The 20,960-nt window shown below is 37.7% G+C and overlaps 1 protein-coding gene across 5 annotated transcripts in view; it reads right to left on the bottom strand.

Annotated features, from left to right (window-relative positions):
* MID1 (midline 1) overlaps positions 1-20,960 on the bottom strand; it is a 257,614-nt gene that overhangs the window by 40,642 nt on the left and 196,012 nt on the right. For all 5 annotated transcript variants that reach the window (XM_031060407.1, XM_031060408.1, XM_031060406.1 and 2 more), the window contains one exon: positions 572-667. In XM_031060407.1, the coding sequence (XP_030916267.1) occupies positions 572-667 (96 nt within the window). The remainder of the gene's footprint in view (positions 1-571; positions 668-20,960) is intronic.

Here is a 20,960-nt window from a genome sequence, read left to right as displayed (position 1 = left end):
GATTATCAGAGTGGAATATGTAAGTGAAGCAACTAAAAGGCCTGTAAGAACCTGTCTTCTTTGGAAGATAAATATATTTCATGTTGGACATTTGAGTACAGAAATGTATTTAGGTAGTTAATTCTGACTAAAAAAAAAAGAAAAGAAAATAAAACCAGTGTTAAACAGAAACCTAAATGAGGTTGGGAATCTGGGTGTTCCTATTTTTTGCCTTCATTTTGCACCTGTAAATATTTCTCTATCTCATAAAGGACCCAGAAAGACAAATGTTACAGGTAATAAGTGATGTGTTCAAGGATAGTAGCAGTGGAGGCCATAGCAACACACCATAATTAAAACAGGACAGAAAGGAATTTAAATGAGGTTATCTGTATTGAGAATACCCCTTATCAGTGAAAAAGCTTTAAGTCAGTTTACCATTATTCAAATTAATTTCTTCACTTGTTTGTTTGGTTTTATTTATTTTTGTTGAGGTTTTGTTTGGTTTTTTTTTTGTTTAAATGTTTGCTCCTGGATGCTAGAAATGAATGTAATTAAGTTTATAAGAATTTCTAATGGAGGCCATACTCACTTCTACATGTTGACAGGTCTGAATGAGTTTTGCCAGAAGAGTTTCCAGTTCAGTGTTCCTCTTAATAAGGTTGGTGAGGTTACTCTCCAAATTTTGCTGTAAAAATAAAAGAAAAAAATAACATTTCAAAGATTTTAATACTTTGGTGAATATCAGAAAAATCGAATTACACAGATATGAACATGAGATTTTCATATTGATATGTTCCATTACATGTTTGATTAGATTAGATGCCTTGTCTGTGCAAGACAAGAGAGCAAAAAAGTTCAAGAAAAGAGTGAATTCTGGAAAATAGTTTTTCTAAGGACCTAATAATAATTAGATTAAGCAATTAGTTTTATTCAAGAGGAAAAAAAAATGAGTAAGGAGAAGACCAGAAAAGGCAAGAACATTTCTCCAAAATAAATATTTATTTTAACTGAGAACATTTTTTGACTCCTTATTTCCTGCTTACAATTTAAATCTAAATTTAAAACCCTACTGCTAACTGAGGTGTCAGAACTGGTCAGCACTCTCTTCTTAGGATTTGAAATGCTAGAGAGATTTTGGTCTATTTAATTTTATTCCCTAGCTCAGCAGAGTTACCCTTTTTAATAAATAATTCAAAAGAAAAGCATTCTTTCTATGGATAAGAATGAAATACCTGCTCACAAACTCTGCCTTCACTAACTGTTCTTAAGAGAGAACTTGTGGCATATTTCTGTGTTTATCAACTGATTATGGCTGCCATAAATATCTGCAGCTGTGGTGGAGCAAAGTCCTTTCCAGCTCACAGATCTGAGGCTGCATCCTGGCTCCCTGCAATTGCATGGGAGATTGAGATCTAACAACAAATGTTTCAGCCTCCCTTCTCCTCCCTGTATCCACAGGAGGGGAACCCAAGCACAAGGGGCAGGTCTGTGACAGCTCTGACCCACTCCTTGGAGTTACTGAACAGGAATACCAGAAGTGAGTCCTCTGCTTTTCTCCTGACAAGGGCTGCAAGTGTCTCTGCACAACTTCCATTAATTTCAACCCTCCTCATCTTTTATTAATGACCTTCTTTTCTTCACACTACTACTTTCCCTCTGGTGTATCTATTCTATCATTTCAGTCCCTGCAGCTACCATTAACTTACCTGACTTGTATAATCCTCCCCCAACTCCCACCTCCACACCCACATTTAGAGTGTGTGTGTGTGTGTGTGTGTGTTTTCTGGTGTTGTTATTCCCTGCCTATTTCATGCTGTTTAAAACACCTTGTTCTTTGCCCTCACTTTCTGCAGCCATGCAGCTCCCTTCCCATTTTCGCATGTGGCTACCAACAAATGAAAATGGCAGTATTGAATTGCTGAATGATACACACTTTGGCATGTACCAGAGCTGATGCTGTAAGCACTGGAGAGGCAGTCAGTTCTGTTCCACTGAGGAAAACACAACATTTTGGTGGCTTTTATGTGTATGACCCTTCCAAGAAGCATGATGGGTGCTCGAAGTACCTAATTTTGGCATTTTCTTCCCAGCAGAGCCATGCATGTTGTGTACAACAAGCTCTGGCTGTAAAAATACCTTCTACGCTACATTTATTTCATAGCCCATTAAAACAAAGAGTAACAAGAGCAGGCATTTTTACCAAACTGTGCTGGATCTTACGTTTCCATAAGCCACACTGTGAGCAACCTTAATTGCAAAGTCATGTTGGCTGTGCTGTCAGATGTCCCTTTGTAGCTCACAGGCAAAGTCAAAATATTATATATGGTTACAATATCAGATAACTTTTGCCTTCAATAAACAGTTCCTTAAGTTGATTCAAGTGAGCATATACGCTTGAAATTTTATTTCTATAACTTCTTAATCTTACACATTCATGTTTTATATGTTTTACTATTTTACACTAAAATGTTTCAATGAAAATTGTGTATGCTTCATTATCTAATTTAAAATTTATTATTGAAAATAAAAAATACTAGCAGTTGTTACCTATATATACTATGAAGAAAAAAATGTATTCAAAATGGTTGTGGAACACTGTAATGATTTTGAATAACTGCAAGTTATTTCTTTTCAACTAAGGCCATTAATACAAGAAGAGTCAGCATTTTTCTCTGAAACAGAAATGTATTGACCCATAGATTATATATACATTATTATATTATAAATATTTCCAAAATCTGAATATAGTAATCTATATTCCTGTATATAGATATATATATATATAATGAAAAACAAAATCTTAGAATAAGTGTCCTATCCAGTGACTATAAATATAAACCTATATATATTATTATGGCTTCACACAGGTGTCTTGATATCTTCTGCATTTCCTGACCATGAAAATGGAAGAAAACTGTGAAACAAGTGATTTGCCTTAGAGAAACTGGAGTTAATCCATTCCCATGCTCTATCTCCTTGAACTGTGTAATTTTAAATATGGGAAACCTGGAATTTTGTTTCCATGCAATTTAGTATGCAAGAGATTGTTTTGGTTTTTTTTAAGTCAAGAATAATAAGAATTTTGTTAAATTTTTGTTGAAGAGCATCAGTTTCTATTAATGCTTTACCAGATGACAAGAACCTGGTGGCTGCTGCCTGAAATTAATGTCAATCTTTCCAGTTTCACTAGGGGAGTACTAAATGGCAGCTCTTAAAAGTGGCCTGATTTGAAAGTTTTAAAGCTCATAAAACTTGATCAATTCCTGCAGTATGTTTACCCAGATTTTCTCTTGGCAGTATCTTCCTCTAGTACTTTCCCCTATTATTCTCTCAGACAGAGCATGGAGCCACTTTAGCTACCACATGATAGTAAAGCTGCAGAGTTTGAGCTCTGCCCTCTTTCTTTACTCCATGTAGTGTGACACAGGAAAGACCTGAACATTTAAATTTCAGAAACAGATGTTTGCTCAGAGACTTTCCAAAGTGTTGCAACCTCATTTCTCATCCACACCAGGAACTTCCCAGTTGCATAATACAACACTGCCAGATTTGGAGGTCCAGCCAACTTGGAAAATTAATTTAGTTGTTGTAGACCAAAATTCCTGGGAGAGTGAATTTTAGCCAGGTTTGAAGTCTGAAGAAAGTGTCCTCTCACATTATGATGAGTACATGTGAAAGTGAGTAGCAGAGTAAACTGATTCCAAGTACCTTCCTTCCTCCCACCTAATCTTCTACTGTTGTTCTGTTGGGCACACCAAATTACAATTGTATTTTTGGTAATGTTCTTGGTAAATCACAATTTCTTAAACATTCACACCTTCATTTTCTTATCTTTTTTTGTCAGTTGCTAATTTTCATTGTTACCTGTCTATTAAAAACTGATCTTAGAAACTCTGGTGTTGTTTTTTTTAAAGAAGCACAATAGTTGCTCTGCATTTCCTCTGTGGACAGGCTTCATGTATGTTAACTCAGTAGATGCAAACTCTTCTCAAAAAGCAAAAGCAAGGCTGAATGCTTCCTGACTTACCAATGTAGATCCAGCCCAAGATCTTGACATTCCATACATGCTTTGAAACTGTTTTTACAACAGTATAAAGTGAAAAGAATGCTTACTGTCCATTTAGCACGGTCTGACAACTATACAACATAAATATTCCTATAATCTTGGGATAAATCCAAGTAGATGAAACCTCAGACATGTAATTGAAAAGGACAGTTAGGGATGATGTTTCATTTTGACTCTGCATGCCTATAAAATGATATGATCCAGGGACAGGAGTCTAAGTTGGAAAAATTAATGCCAAAAACTAGAGGAAGGCAACTCAGTATTGATCATATTTTTTAAGCTGCTGTCTAGCTCATGAACACGTTGCTGCTGAAGTCATGATCATGTTGCACCAAGGATTGCGTGAGGTTTGTGCCCTGATTGAAGTGGGAGGCCAGACTAGATGATCATAATGGTCTCTTCTAGTCTTTAAATCTATCAGTCTATGAAAACCAAATGTGAACCCATGCCCTTTGCCAAATTAACAGTCTCACGCAAAGCATAGCTTGTCTGAAATAAGAAAGTAGCACAAACAGATAATCCTAAGCTACTATGAGTTGGAAATGCTGTCAAAATAAATTAATGTAAGCTTCTAAAGAAGAGAAATGCTGAGTTGTGTGCTCCTGCCTTACGTCATGGCAGACAAAATAAGAGCATTCCCAAAATCATCTTCTCAGAGACATTTTCCATAAAAAATATCTATTTAAAAAGCCAAAAAATGAAACAGGTAGCTATCAGGTACAATGAAATTTTCAATTCCTTTTGAAGTAAAGCAACTCCACCATGACCAAAGCCTCAGCAAGCATTGACTGCAGTTTGCATTTCCTTTGATCCTAGTGTAGAACTGACCAGAGTAAAGCACATTTTGAGGCTATCTCCTGATTTAAAGAAAACAACTTTGCATAGTGGAACTTAAGTTTAGTAATTAGATAGGTTTCTTGAGAACCACCTGCCCCCCTCCCATCGCCTCTTTACAAACAGTCAAAATGAAACAGTTTATACATTTCCAGACTGGGTTAGTTAAAGTGTGTAATTTAAAGCCACACAGTTACACTGCTGTAGATGAGGAATAATACATCACAAAGCACAAGTGTGATTGCAATTATAACTTAAGCCAGCAGAGAAAGCAGGGCGGTGTTGACATGGCAGGTCAATCTTTAATACTTGCAGGCTGGTTAGAGATCATAAATGTACTCCCTGTCACTAACACAGTCCAAGCAAACACATCTTCACTGAAATGTTTTCCTCCAAATTCAAAGGCATTATGTTGCATGTGCTCCAGTTATATTTTCACCTCGTCATAGTGACATATCCCATGAACTAGTCCTGTTGCCTCCAGGACTTGTGTCTAACCTATTAAAAAAGTTGCCAATCAAATCTAGAATAACTGCCAGAATATCAAGAGTGGTTTTGAGCCAAGTTTGGGGTATATGTGAGCTTAATGCTTCATTTGGTGTTCTTTATTTAAATGAACATGCCAGGTGCACATGGAAAATCTTAAGCTAATTTTTATTCTATGTACTTGTCCTGAAACAGATGACTACTCTTCTGTAGCATTCATGTGATCTACTCTGTATTTCTCCAGCCAGGGAATAGTAACACTTTAATAGGAATGATTGACCTCAAGTCTCAAATGTGCAGAGCCTGACAACTGCACTCCACATTCCTATGTGTAAAGAAATAACAGCTATGATGTTGATAGACTCCTGGGAACTAGGATTTTTACCTCAAGTGATTATAGTATATCACAAGGAAAGACCCATGAGATACTGCACTGTTAATTAATTGTCCAGGACTATTTTTATTAAAAGTGCAATGAAAATATCTGCATGGGAAGCCATTATGACTCCAATGATGCTAACTAAGTTGACTATTGAATATTTCCATATTTCATAAGAATGTCACAATTTTTCATTAATGTCTATTTAACATAGGACATTGTGGAAATTGAAGGAAATCCAAGCACTTCAAATTCTTGACCACGTAAAATCTTTATTAACTGAGAAAGCAATATTCTAGGGAGAACCTCCAATTACACTCTTGTGTCTCTGCAAAGCCATGGCCTCAAATATACCAGGGGTTCCTGCCATTCTTAAGTGCAGTTCTGTCCTTTTATTTAACTACACCAATCTGTCCTGTGAATTGCTTCTCAGTCTTCCTCCACTGCTTCTTCTCTTTTGGAGAAAGAGAAATTTCATACCTGGGGCCTCTGAGGAAAAAGAACAGGACAAGAGCTATATACATAGCACCCTATAGCAAAAGTTTTCCATTGATGTGTACTATAAGTTTGGAAAAGAAACCATACATACACTTAAAAACTATTTGCCCACAGCAGGGACAATGTTTACCCAGAACGCAGGTCAATGAAACTTTCACTGCATACTTATTTTCATAGTTATTTTTTTATTGTAACAGAAGGACATATAAAAATGAAGTGAAAATAGCATTTTCTCTTAAAGGGTTTCAAACTTGTTAAAGGAATTTTGTTCCAGTTTAGATAGTGAAAAACTGACTATAGGATAAACTGGGTTTTTTTTTTCAATTAAGTTGTTAGAAGATATACAAATGTTAACTTGGTTGAGATCTGGGGTGGGGGGGGAGGGGTGTTTCAGTTCTTTTTTTAATGAGTTATGAGTCATTAATCAAAGAAGGACCAGAATAATAATCAGGAATCAAGGATCAAGAAGGAATAGATTTAGCATCTTACAACATTAAAAACTAAAACACAGTTTGGACTGATATGTGAGTTAATAAAAGTTTGCAAAAGTGTAAAAATATGTCTGAGGCCACAATATATTTGACCTTTTTTTCCCTGCCTCAATGCAGGCGTCAAACTGGAAGCTGAAGTGTTAAAAGAGCAAAACAAATACCAGACACCTGAATTTAATGCATGTCATTAAAGACTTATTGTGTCGAGCTAGAGGGCTTATAAACTCATTCTTTTCCCCATGGGCTAATCCAGTGCAATGAAGGGGGTTAAGGACAACTTGAACTATTGCACAGCTGTCCTGCAGCACCCTAGCTAAAGGTACTTCCAGACTCCCAGGACATGGAATGTATTTAAGACCAGGAGTTCAACACAAGCTCCTGCCCACGAGATGCATAATGTAATCCTGCTAAAGAAAGATCTTGGAAGTGCTCATTCCAAAACCTGAAATTCTAAGTTTTCTGCCTAACTAATGACAGGCATCTATACAAAAACAAAACAAAAATATTATCTAAAGAACCAAAATTTATGCAGTGTTATTAAAGTCTGGGTTTCTACAGATGTCTGCCTAAACATTTCTGAAAGTTATATTTATTTAAGAGGTTTTATTGTGGAAAAAAATCTGGGTTTAATCAGCCAATACATATTACTCCATTTTGTGGTTGAAAAATTCCATCTTATCTAAGCAGGTATGCGTAGAAACAATTCAGTATTATGCAAAGCTGGCAGGATAGAAAGGGCAGCTGGATAGGTAAGAAATGGAGCAGGTCAATGTGGAGATTTGGTCTGCATTAGGTAACAGTGGTGGAGCTGTCACAAGCCTAATGCAGCTCTTTCTGCTGGCCCGTAATGAAGCTGACACTTGAGGCAGCTGCAGCCTTCTGCACTTGTTTCTCAGTATAGCAAACAGCACCCTGAAGGACAGTTATTGATTGCCCTCCTGAGGATATTAATTGTCCATCCGAGAATGAAGCTGTGGGTCCATCTCCTGGCATGGCCAGAAGGTCTGGCACACCCAGGACTCACACTGGCCTTGTGGGCTCGTACCAGTGGGGCTGACACAGAACACCAGCAGCTCCTATTCAAGGATATGGGAGGGGCTGTCTGGGCAGCTCCACGGCAGGGAGGAAACAGGCCCATCAGTGAACACAACATACTCCCAGCTGTGGCCCCAGCAGCACAGTAGGAGCCATAAGGCACCATTGGTGAGCCCAAGGGAAGCCAGAGAACTGCACCTCCTTCGGAAAATGCTGATCCCACTGTCCAATGTCATGGTGCATGAGGCAAGTGTCACCAAACCAGCTAAGCAAAAACCCAAATTCTGGCACAGGGTGAAGTATACTAACCAAAGCACTACTTACAATTGTGTTTTATGTGGGTTTGTTTCTTGTGTTTATGAACTCTCTGAAATTTTGCCAAGAAGTACACCATGAGCTAGTTATGACCCTCTGGAGCACTCTGCTTTTCCTCACTGGAGTCATTGAAAGCTCTGGCTTTTACTTGCAGTGAATATACCATATACCACACCTTGCAGACTACATACCATAAAAAAGTTGACATCTGCTCAGTTTGGTGCTCATTCTGTCACATGCTCAATGCCTTGCTGCCCATGGTTACAGCTTGCTCTAGACAGAAGTGTAAATCTCTGTTTTCTTCTCCTCATTTACTCTATTGCTTATTCAGAAAACTAAAACCATCTACTAGATTGAATAAATATCCTGAAGGAAGTTTGGTGTGGGGAACTTGAGTTTCCCACAGTTTTCAAGTTTAGATAAACGTTCAACTTTTTTGAATAGAAGGCTTAAACATTCATCTAAAATACTTGTCAACCTGATAATATAATTTATCAGTATTTTTCCATAAAAAGTTTTTGACCAAGCACCAGGTCTCACATTTAGGGGTTACTAAAATAATTATCTTGATGCCTTGGGCTGGATAACTAGAACAAAGGCTAGACAGAGTTAGAGAATAAAGTAGGTAATTATTGAAGGCCTTCAATAGATACACCTTGGGCAGTGCAAAAGCCTCACAGAGGCTACACCCAAGATGGACAATGGTCACGAGTTTTTCAGGATTTTTTCCTCTTTTTTTTTAACAGCGGCTTTGCTGTATCTTTGTAAAGAGACATAAAATATTAAGAAGAATAAAAAAGATCTAACAATATATTTAAAAGTTTTTTTATTATTTAAATGATGGAAAATATCTAGAAAGAATAAAAGCAACCAGATCAGATTCCTTGATTGCACCAGTTTATATTATTCATGCACCTGAAGCATTTATAATGTGTAAAATACTGATTTCACAATAAATATTGTAAAATTTTCTCTTTTACTATTATTTTAAACGTAGTTCCCTGTAAGGAATATGATGTGCATTGGGTTATCTGCAGTACATACACATTTAGGGAAAAGTATGCTGTCTAAAATGGAACTGCCACATTTACAAGGGACAATATTGTTTGTTCAGAATTTGCCATTACTTTATTCTCTAACTCTGACTAGCCTCTGTTCTAGGCAGCCAGACCAAGGCACCAAACTCTGGCTCAGATTTCAGGTACAGAGATGTTATTATATTTAAATATTTGACTTTATAATTTGCGATGGATAAAACCAGATAGCAACATTAAATACTCTTAGTATAATTACATACTTAGGGACTTACTAAAAGAATATGATGGTGGTGAGCTAAATATGGAGTATAAATTGAAAGATACAGATCATGACTTGGAAGCAGATTTTGTTTCATATTTCTGTCATAGGTGAAATTTCTGTTCTGACCTGCCTAGTCTTTATTGCCAATACTTCCTCTGAGATCAACTCAAGATTTCAAATTCACTAACCACCACTACTACCACCAAAAAAACCAACTACCCCAAACCTAAAAAAGACAAAAATTAAACCAAAACACCAACAACCCCCCCAAGAGTTTTAGCTGAAAACCTGAAGTTCTGAGTATATTTCAAATACTGATGGACTAGAAAAATAACCATGACAAATCCAGGACTTAATTTTTCCCCTGCATTTTTCAACTGATAAATGAAAAAAACATACCAAGAAGACACTCAGAGGCAGAAGTATCATCCTCTCTCATTTAATGTACAATACTAAAGGTTTTTCCTTCCCTTACCTCATCAATGCATCCAGCTCCATTCCCAGACATCCTGATCTCCCTCACTACTCCTACTTCCAAAACATGCTCATGATTTTGCTCCATTTTTTCTGGCCATGCTGTGACCTGTCCAGCTGCTGCTACAACATGCTCCTCACCTCCTGCTAGACTTTATGAACCTGAGCTGAACTCAGTTTCTGGCTCTTGATTTGCTGGCAGTGTATGGTGCCAAGGGTTTCTGGGAGGAAGGTCTGAAAGTAATGTGGATGCTCAAGAAAATCCTCAGGGGGTGAGGGATGCATGCTACAGACAGCAGAACAGCCGAAGAAATAACTCCTTCCCATGCTACAATACTATTTTTCACTCCCTTATGGAGTGCACTTTCACAAAGAAACGAAATAATCAGTTCAGTGATAATCCAGCTATAATTTGAGAGGCCAGTAAAGCAGGGACACATTATTTTTCAGCAGTCCACAATAATGTATATGCAATGATTAAAAAACTGAACCAGCCAGAAGCAAACATTCCATGTGGAAGCCACAGCTGACTTGCCTGTTCACTTACCTCAGCTCTGCAGACCATCACAGACGTGTTTCACTTTACTAATGTGAATTTATCAATTTGTATCAACTAATGAGTTGTTCATGCTGGTATGAGCAATTGCATGAGGATACTTCAGAGTAGTGAGTTTTGGCTCAAGAAGTATGTTTGTAAGTACTCTTGTATTTTTTTACTGTGCTCCTATAATCACTTGCAGCATGCCTGACCATAAAACGTAACTTGAGCCAGTTCTACTCCATCAATAATTGAGATCCCATGACTATATACTGAACATTTTTATTTCTGATTACACACAGTTTGAAAAGTAAAACAGAAATAAAATTTCTGTGAGTTAAGAATTAGTGGATTGTGTCAGAATGTTTGTGATATCACCACAGAACTCAGGTTCCACAAGACATTTAAAAAATACATTAAAAATAAATCTTATGCTGTAGTTTGCAATCATATCATATCATATAAAATCAAAGGATATTTTTAGGGAGAAGAGTGCAAGTAGAAGCCTAGATATGTGCACCTGTAAGATTTCAAACTGACAAACACAGGACTGTTTCAATTCCTAAAAGATTATTTTGTACTCTTCTGAGTTAGAACTTTGCTTTCTTGACATTTCAGATTTTCACCTGAAAGGCAAAACACAAAGGAAAGGCCTGTGTGCTCTCTAAGAGAACTGGAACAATCAATAACAACTCTGCATCTTCTAACAGGAAAAGACTTTGAACATTTTAATAATGAAATAAGGACGAGATTCTCTATTTATGGCCTTAATATTAAGCACACAAATTTTCACTAATAAATTTAGTAAATCTGTCATCAGAAAAGAGAACATTTAATCCTCAGAAAACAAAAGCAATTTATATGTGCACATATATACTAGATTTCAATAAATGCTCAATTAAGAACAAAATACTTATGAATAGTAGAGAATAAAACACCTGATACCACAGTCCAATTTCTATAAGAATAGCAAGTGACAGGTATAGCCCAACCTTTCTTTAACATATTAAAAAATTCAGCTGAATCATCATAATTTTAAGGGGCCACCTTCCTGGTACCTCTTCTTCCTCCAAAATGTCGAATGCAAAAATGATGGTCCTCTAGAGGTGTGATCAATGTAGCAAATGCCAGATTCTGCACCTGGGACAGAGGAACCCAGGCTGTGTGTACAGACTGGGGAATGGAGAGCAAAGCCATGAAAAGAGACCTGGGGGTTCTGGTCCATGACAAGTTGACCATGAGTCAGCAGTGCCCTGGCAGCCAGGAGAGCCGACCCTGTCCTGGGGGCATCAAGCATGGCCAGCTGGGCAAGGGAGGGGATTGTCCTGCTCTGGGGCAGCCTCACCTTGAGTGCTGGGAGCAGTTTTGGGTGCCACAATATCAAAAAGACATCAAGTTTTTGGAGGCAGTCCAAAGGAGGACCACGAGGATGGTGAAGAACGTTGAGGAGCAGCTGAGGACACTTGGTCTGCTCAGCCTGGAGAAGAGGAGGCTGAGGGGAGGCCGCATTGTGGTCATGAACATCCTCATGAGGGGAAGCAGAGGGGCAGGTACCAATCTCTTCACTCTCATAACCAGTGACAGCCCTCAAGGAAGCAGCATGAAGCTGGGTCAGGAGAGGTTTAGTTTGGATATCAGTAAAAGGTTTCTCACCCAGAGGGCGGTTGGGCCATGGAACAGGCTCCCCAAGGAAGTGGTCACAGCACCAAGTTTGACAGAGATCAACAACTGTTTGAACCATGCTCTCTGGCACATACATGGTGGGATTGTTGGGCCATCCTGTGCAGGGCCAGAGTTAGACTCAATGACCATTTTGGGTCCCTTCCAACTCAGCATATGCTATGATTTTATGACCTTTGAATGATTCACAAAGAATCTTAGAATGTTTCATCTTATCTATTCTAGCATACCTAAACTAAGGATGCAAAACAGCTAGTCTTACATGGCCTGCTGATCATCTTTACATCAGGTGGGATAACAGTAGTAAAACATAAAACAGCTTGCCTGAACCCTCCTATATAGCTTTGCTTATTTTTCTGTAAACATTGTAACTGTAATATGACAGGCATTCAGGTAATGAAAAATAAATGACTTCACATTTTGCTGAAAAGACTAGCAATTTAGAGAGAAGTGCAAATCCAATTATTCCTACAGAAAGAGGGAGATCTTAACATTTCATTTGACACATTTACATAATGTGACCAATTTATAATGACTTCCTCCAGACAAATTATTCATTTGATTTATGACAGCCTTTGAAGTTTTGCCTACTATCAAGTCTACCAAACTTTTTCTGCTGAAAACATGAGTCAATTCTGATTATATAAATATGCTTTTCATGGCACTTTGGGAAGATATTAAAACTGTAAAGCACATGGAAGTCTCAACTTGAGGCCTTCAATTAATTCAGTTTGATTTTGATCTCAGACAAAGTTTTCTTTGGAGAAAAGATAGGAACTTTATTTACCCAGTACTTTATTTCTGTATTTTCTACATCCATTGTTTCTGAGAGATTTGTGAGAAATGCCTTCTCTTTAGCCATATAAAACATACCCAAAAAAGCATACATCTGTATAGAGCATACATCTATGCTTTGTAAAGTGAAAAGGATGAGTAATGCAACGTGCAAGGGGTGTAGAGAGAGAACAGATTATTCTCTGGTGTTTCTAAAGCACATGGTCATCAATAGCATTTTGAGGTCACACAAAACTGATTGAGTGCTGAGCCTGATTTCACGTACAACAACTTTTTAATTTCCTCATTTTTTCATTGACTGAAGTAAGATCTCTTGTGCCTGGATAAGTGAAGGCTCAAGGGCCTCATAAGAATATCCCTATACTTCAAGGGCACCTACAAACAGACTGTCTCTTCATAAGCAGCCACACAGAGAAGCCAAGGAGCAATGGGTATAAGCTACACTGGGAGACATTTCACCTCAATGTAAAAAAGACATGTTTTACAGAGTGAACAATCATTTACTAAAATAGCCTCTCTAGGGACAAGGGAGAGTCCTCATCGCTAGAAGTCTTCAAGATGCAATTGGACAGATAGTCTGCATAGCCATCTAGGCTCCCTTTTACATGAAAGGTTGATCATCTTGGGAGGTCCCTTCCAAAGTGTAGTGCTCTACAATTGATGATTTATTAACCACTCTTATTAGTTAAGGAGCTGTATCTGTAACTGATTCATTCTTTTGAGTATGGCCCTGTGTGCATGTGCATGGGCATGGGCATGTGTGTACATATGGATTTCTTTTAGCAAACCCTCCAGTGAAATCAACCTACTTGGCCTCTCATTCTAGCTTGCTGAGCTTCATGGCTGTATTTTGAGCTGTTTTGCCCAGTCTGAAACTATTTCAATTATGCAACTGTTCCCTGATTTTGAACACTACAGTGCCATTAACAAAGTGAGTTACATACGGGGGAGGAGAACTGACATCTCTCTAATTCCTACTGGCCTGGTCCACACTTTCCTGTATCTCCAGATGCTTGGAAAACAAAGCCTGGCAAGACTTGCAAACCCTCAGGATGTCAGGCTTTCCCAGAGTGAGGGTTTTTGACTCCTTAGTTCTGCACATGAGCTGGTTCACCCCGTGCATAAACACGCAAGTCTGTGAGATGGCCAAGAAATAATTGTGCAAATAGCTGAGGAGGGGCCAGGAGAGCCATGCCCTATATTGCCTTTGTAACTATGTCAAGAAAGGCTCTACTCTCTAAATTGCTGTTACACTCTGATAGGAAAAACTAGTTGGTTTGGTAAGCCTTTCAATTTGTTGTAACTGTTTATGCAGGAGCTGGGACATACATTTTGGAAATTACATATTCTAGGTATTATTATTGAATATTGAAATGACATTTCCATTAATTTCCATTTTTTTATTTGTTCCTGCAAGAGTGGTTCCTATTGAATATATAAAACTAGCTCTTACCCATGATTTTTGTAATTAATAAGGAACTTATTTTACTTTATACCTCAATATCTCTGTTTTCTTTGTTTTTGTAACAATGTATTTGTTCATGCAGTTAACAGCGATGCAAATCTTCCATAGTCTTTGTTTCCATAGTAACCACCTTACTTCAAGAGAAAGAACCAAATCACATGCCAAGCACGAGGCCCTAAAATGCTTTAAATTACTCATTTAACTAATTTTAAAAAAATCAAACTGATAAGACAAAATTTCTTAATAGAGATAGAAGAGTAATAATGCCTACTTTGTTCTTTCCCTTTAAATTACTTTTCCAAGAGAAAGACATCCTGATCCTTGTTTTATAGATTAGTCAATTTCCCTAAGATAAATGTCTTTAATCAAATATGCACTAAAGGCTACGCTAGTTTTCCTACTGAGTCAGCAGGCTTTGAATGAGAGTCATCAGAAGCCAGTAAAGAAAGCCCCTCCCACTATGGACACTAAATGCTGGTAAACTTTTTGTTCAGGCAAGTAGTCTGGGTGCTCAAGATAATGATTATTATTTGTATGTTAGAGTGGTGTCAGCTATTTCTCAAACAATCTATACATGGTTACTGAAGACAGCAAAAGCAAAGATTCCTAGGTTTGACATAACTGGTATTTTTCCCTTACTACGGTCTATTGACGTGATCAAAATGAAAACTTACTGGATGAATGTTCTGAATTCAGACTTCTAAAACTAGCCCCTTAGAAACATGTTACGAAAAATAAAACCAAACCAAAAAAACCTCCCAAAACCCAAACCCAAACAAAAAACACCTGCCTTCCTTCTGAATGTAATTTTGAAACTGTGTGTCTAAAAAAATATTTCAATAGTTCTTGATGGGTTTGTCCAGACCTTTAAGGTTGTCCATTCTCATTATTAAATATGTGCTGTGGTATGTCTCCACTGTATGACACTAGCTGCTGGGTGCTTTTCAAAGTAAATAGAAGTCTGCTTTGTTTCATCTTGCAGAGTTCCCTAAAGGTAACCTCAGAAATGTCTTAGGTACAAATGAATTTTGTACATCTAAAATGCTTTTGAGACTCAGGGTCAAACAACGAGCATGAAAATCAAATGTGAATGAAAGAAAGAAAAGGGAAATGAAAGAAAAGGGAATCACAATAAAAGCAGTGGATTTCACAACTTGGTGAATTTCTTTAAGCAAACTCTGTATTTTGGAAAAACAGCTGTTAACCCTGACAGCTGCAGAAAAGGCCCCATGGATACTGCGGACAAGGAGCTGACCACGTGCTCTCACAGCAAAGGTGGCTGCTGATGCCTTGAAGGTGTTTAAATGATGAAGAGGTTGCACAAAGGAGTTGTGAGTTCCTATGCTTGAAGACAGTCAAAATAGTCACTAGGCAACCTGCCCTCATTGTGAAAGGGGCTGCTGACTAGATAACTTCCAGAGGTCTCTTTCAAACTAAATTATTCTCTAATTCTGTAATTAAGACACTTATTTTTATAAATCACAAATATTACTGAAATTCTGAAAATCTATAGATAAATAAGTTGAACCATAAATAATTTTTTGTATAAAGAACTTAATGAAATATATTTTTAGAAGCTAAGTTTATCATATATGACTTACAGCACAAGTAACAATGTTTTGTACATTTGACTGCACTATTCAAAGTATGTTCTAAACCATGAGTGAATAATATGGATATCTATCTTTTCTATTACCCTAATTTAATCTATTCTTTGAGTTTTTATTTCCTGCATGATATCAAGCTCCAGTGAATAAAATTATTTCTGGGTAGTATACAGTTACAGAAACATCACACCTTTTCTGCTTGACCTGGAATCTTTGACAAAGAACAAGACTGTAACTTATTAAGGGAAATTTTCAGTTTTCAGTGCACTTGTGAAAGATAAACAAAACAGAACAGGAATTGCAAGGCCTCTTCAGCCTTACCTATTTCATGTACTCTACTAAATAGAAAAATCCGATTTATTTTCTCTCATTCAGCATTGGTTGAGGAGTTTAACCAGGGGTGGAAGAACTGCCACTCTTTTTTCAGGACTTAGTCTGCCAGCACATGCATAAGACAGTTGTGGTTCAGTGCTCCTGGGCTGAGCTAATGGGGATGAAAGTTTCAAAGACCTTTAAATTAAAAACCCATTAATGGAGAGGACAGATTTGGACTTGCTTTTAACATTTACTTGGTTGATATGAAAGCTGTAGGGCAAAAGAAAGATAAGGCCTTAAAATATGTGTGGATTGCTTTACGTAGAAGTACAAAAGAAATTAACATAATTTAGTCCTAGACAGTGTTAGAAAACTGTAAAGACAGAACCACCTACATGAATTACAATGCTTATGTAAAACTTATGCCTACTTCTCAGTTTTCTTTGAATAGCCTGGCTGCCCTGGTTCTCCCTCCCCCATTTAATTGTGCTTTTTTTTTTACACAGTCAAAAATGGTACTTAGCTGAAGTGAAATCCTTAAATCTTTTGAGGGTATACAGTATGGGTCTCCTAATTAGGACATCCGGTAGAAACACAATTTTAAAAAAAGACTGGAGAAAGGGGAAAGAAATACTACATCATGCTTTGTACTGAAATAATGTCCCAATTAAATAAAAATACAAGCTAAAAATTACATGCTCTTCATTTTTCCCTAGAGGTTTTGCAAAAGGCTAAATGCATTTTCAGTTTAGTCCCCCAGTTTTAAAAAAATGGTGTGCTATTATGCATCAGAGCTGTAATTAGTCATTTTGATAATAACAATGGAGTTTATAATTTCACACCAGGCTGGTCATCACTTGAAACCATTTATTTCAGCTCAGTACATCCCCTGTTAATTGGAATGTTTTGCTAGTTCCCATTAAGATACAGTCTTGTTGTTAAGGCCATTAGGTTTGACCTCTTCCCTTGAATCCAGCCCAGGAATTGGCCATCTGGAATCCATGCATATGGATAGCAGGATTCAGATACACTTACAGATATCGTCCTGTTCCTCGGTGAGTTATAGATGAAATAAAAGAATTAGTACGCAAAATGTTGTAGTCTCTCTCGCATGAGGTCAGATTCTGCAATTACTGTGGTCATACCTGGTCGTGGAATGTACAGAATTTATAATGTCTGCCTGCAGCAAGTTTTGTATTAAAAAGTAGTTTTGCTATATACAAAGGGCTAAATCCAGGCATTAGTTGAATGTTAAGAATCAGATAATGTTGAGAGATGTAGCTCAGTTCATAACTTATGTTCAACTATTTAGAACATATTTTAGACTTTTTAAAGGTATTACTCATATCAGCAGGGATTGTAGTTTCATCTATCATTATGCGTATTTGACGTTTCCCATTATTAGCTCCTAATTTCACATACTGAAATGTCAAACTTCAGTTATATCAGATTAAAGTTTCCAGCTGCAGTATTTCCTTGGCCTGATTTTATTTAATTTTCATTTTTATAGAAATGTCAGATAAAACCACCAGCTAATTTTACAAAACAAGTTACAGAAAATATGCTGCCATCAGTGATTAAAAGTCATGCTCTGCTGCTTCAGTGCCTTGAAGTCTGGACTTTGGCAGGAGAAGTTTTTGTGCCAGGTGTATGCCCTTTTGCCTTTAACTGCCAGTCCTTCCAAATTCAAACAAGATCTGAAAAAAACTGTACATCACAATTTTGCAACTAAAAATTTTGAGGACTGACAACACCAGCTGAGCTCCAGACTCCCAGCTGACAAGATGGGACGTGTACTATCATGGTACAGGTCAGGGCTACTCAAACTGGCCTACAATATCCTTGTAATGACTTATTCCACCTGACGACCTAAGGCAGGGTTATATTCCAGATCTAAAAGCAGAATTAGTCTCTCCTTGCCCCCAGTTCCCCTCCCTTGTGAACACACTTGTTAATGCAGAGGAGTTTAACTGCAAATTAAAATGGAACAAGCACCGTAAGTTAGAAACAGAGAAAGGAGTATGACAAATAGATGGAATTAGGTAGAATAGCAATGGATAAAAAAATGCTCCTGGTGAGGCTGGAGGAGGTGCTGGGAAGAAGTGGGAATGGATAACGGGAAAAGCAGAGTAAGCAAAGAGTCACTATGAAAAAGGGTCCTGAGACTGGGACATGGGTGAGCTGGAAGCCTCTCTGGAAGTACAACCCGATGACAGCCTCAAAAGAGAGAGTAAAGTAACAACACAGATACTGTAAATGATAACCCCAGGAACGAAAAAGGGGCAGAGATGGTGGAAAGATAAGGTGAAGGGAATAAGAAACAGCAGAAGAAGGACCAAGGAAAAGTCAGCATAATGAGATGAGAATATACAAATGGGAATTACTGCGTTGGGTAAACAGCTGGGAAAATAAAGCCTTGCAGGGTAGAACCATTAGGGCAAGAGACCAGAGAGGGCAGAGTCCTGAGCAGAACAGCGGTCTGTGGGATGGCAGGGGCTTACCGAATATTGTTGAGCATCCATGGAGGTCCGAGCAGTCTGGGAACCAAAGGAAAAGGTTCAGAATAAATACAGATGTAGAAGCAGGAAAATACTAATCTGGGGACATGGATGCTGACCATGTACTGGAAAACTGGAAAAGGATCTGAGCAGGCAAGGAGTCTGAGACTGGGTGTCAGGAAAGAGGAAGACCAAGTCTAAGGAAGGAAGATGGGAGTTAGAAATTAGACTCTGACAGAGGAAAAGGCCTCTAGGTGAATAATTTAGCAGGACTTTGTATGGGTTTATTTTACAGGGAAAATGTCTGCACCAGATAACTTTCTAATAAATCTCAAATGATCCCTATGATATCAGCTACATTTTCCTGTTTAGTAAAACATTTCCATCTGCCAGCAGATGTGTAATCATATATTACAACAGAATCACATAAATGAGACCAACAGAGACAAGTGGTCCCTCACCAGAGAGTCTGGTTTTATTGTTTCTCGCAAATCTTTTTTGCGGCCTTGGGAATATTTCTTACATGCAAAATGTGAGAAGTAAAAACCAGAAATGGTCCAATGGTTGTCTTTGGAATTGCTGCTCTTTTGTAGGCACTAAAAAGGCACACATCAAAGGATCCTTTACTCTTCTGAATTATCAACTTGTGATTTCTATGAGTTTTGCCACTGATTTGATTTAGGTAGGATTTCACCCCTTCATTGTTTGTAAAGAAAACTGAAATAAAGCACGTGTTCTCCCAGTCCAGCTTTTAATTAACAAAAGACTGCAATGTTAATGTGATTATTTGGGCTTTCATTTGCTAAGGATACCTCACTGTAAGCATCAAGACTTTGATCTCTTTTGTAGTTTTTTTTTCCTTTTCTTTTCTGAAATTACCAATCAAAGAAGAAGTTAAAGTGGTTTCATTTCCCATATACAATCATGTCAAAAATGTGTTCATGGTTTAACCCCAGCTGTTGTCTGAGTACCAGCAGCCACGTTGGACAAGAGCTCAAGGACCATGTGGTCCAAAGTTTCCTGGCAAAAGCACAGTCTAGACAAGATGGTCCAGCACCCCAACCTGCAGAATCTTAAAGCTGTCCAGCACCGGGGAGTCCAACACCACTTCCCTGAGGAGATTATTCCAATCGCTAATTGTGAAAAATTTTCCTTTCATGTCTAATCAGAATCTCCCCAGTAGTAACTTGTACCCATTACCTCTCATTTTTCCATTGGACTGCTTGTAAAAAGAAGTCTCTATCCTCTTTGTAGTTGCCTTTTAAATACTGAAACATGATTATAAGGTCTGCCTTAAGCCTTCTTTTCACAAGGCTAAACAAACCCACTTAGCTGGAGTGAAATCCTTAATTCTTTTGAAGATATACAGTATGGGTCTCCAAATTAGCACATCCGATAGAAAATAAGTTTTAAAAAAGACTGGAGAAAGAAAGTTCTTGTTTTAGACTAAGCACTACTTAGCAACAACAAGTCATCAGCATGTTATCAACATCATTCTCACACTAAATCCAAAATGTAGCACTGTACCAGCCTGACTCTGCCAGCTGGCTTTAGAGATATTTTAGTATTTAACACTTGTCATATGTAAAAGGTGAAATGTTCTCCTCCAATACTTTTATTCAGTGCTAGCCATTTCTCTTACCCTGCTAGATATTGCTGTTTATTCAAGGAACAACTTTCTTCCATTGTCTGGAAGAAAAACTGTTTTTGAAAACAAAATTCATATGCCTGGCTTAACCCACACAGAGAAATCCCAACAAATCCCAATTCTCTTGTGAAAAAAATACACATAGCAAGATTTACCCCTTCTTTAAAAGATTCTGAGAATGGCACAGTGCACATGGCATAGTGAGCATGCTTTTAAAAGCAACAGGTTTACTATGTTACTTTCTTACTAGTCTTAAGGAAGAAACATTCCTGACTGGCAACATCGAGAAATGAAAAGAAGAAGAAATCATTATGAGAGCTGCATTATTTTGAGCACAGACTGGTAGGAAAAATACAGTTTTTCATGTAAGTTATTTATTGACTTTTATTCCCAGGAGTGATGTTTATTCTATGGTCTTCGCCACTTCACATCACTGAGTATTTCAGTTTTTTCATCTATAAAAGAAAAAGAAATATTGGCTTAATTGTCTTTAATGAGAAAATACAAAACTGGCCTCGGGGCAGTACCCAGAAGCCTTCCACAGCCACCCTTCAT

This window comes from Geospiza fortis, unplaced genomic scaffold (genome assembly GCF_000277835.1).
Source record: "Geospiza fortis unplaced genomic scaffold, GeoFor_1.0 scaffold50, whole genome shotgun sequence".
NCBI classification, from domain to species: domain Eukaryota; kingdom Metazoa; phylum Chordata; class Aves; order Passeriformes; family Thraupidae; genus Geospiza; species Geospiza fortis.
The sequence above is the reverse complement of the archived record's forward strand: the minus strand, read 5'-3'. Positions and strand labels throughout refer to the sequence as shown.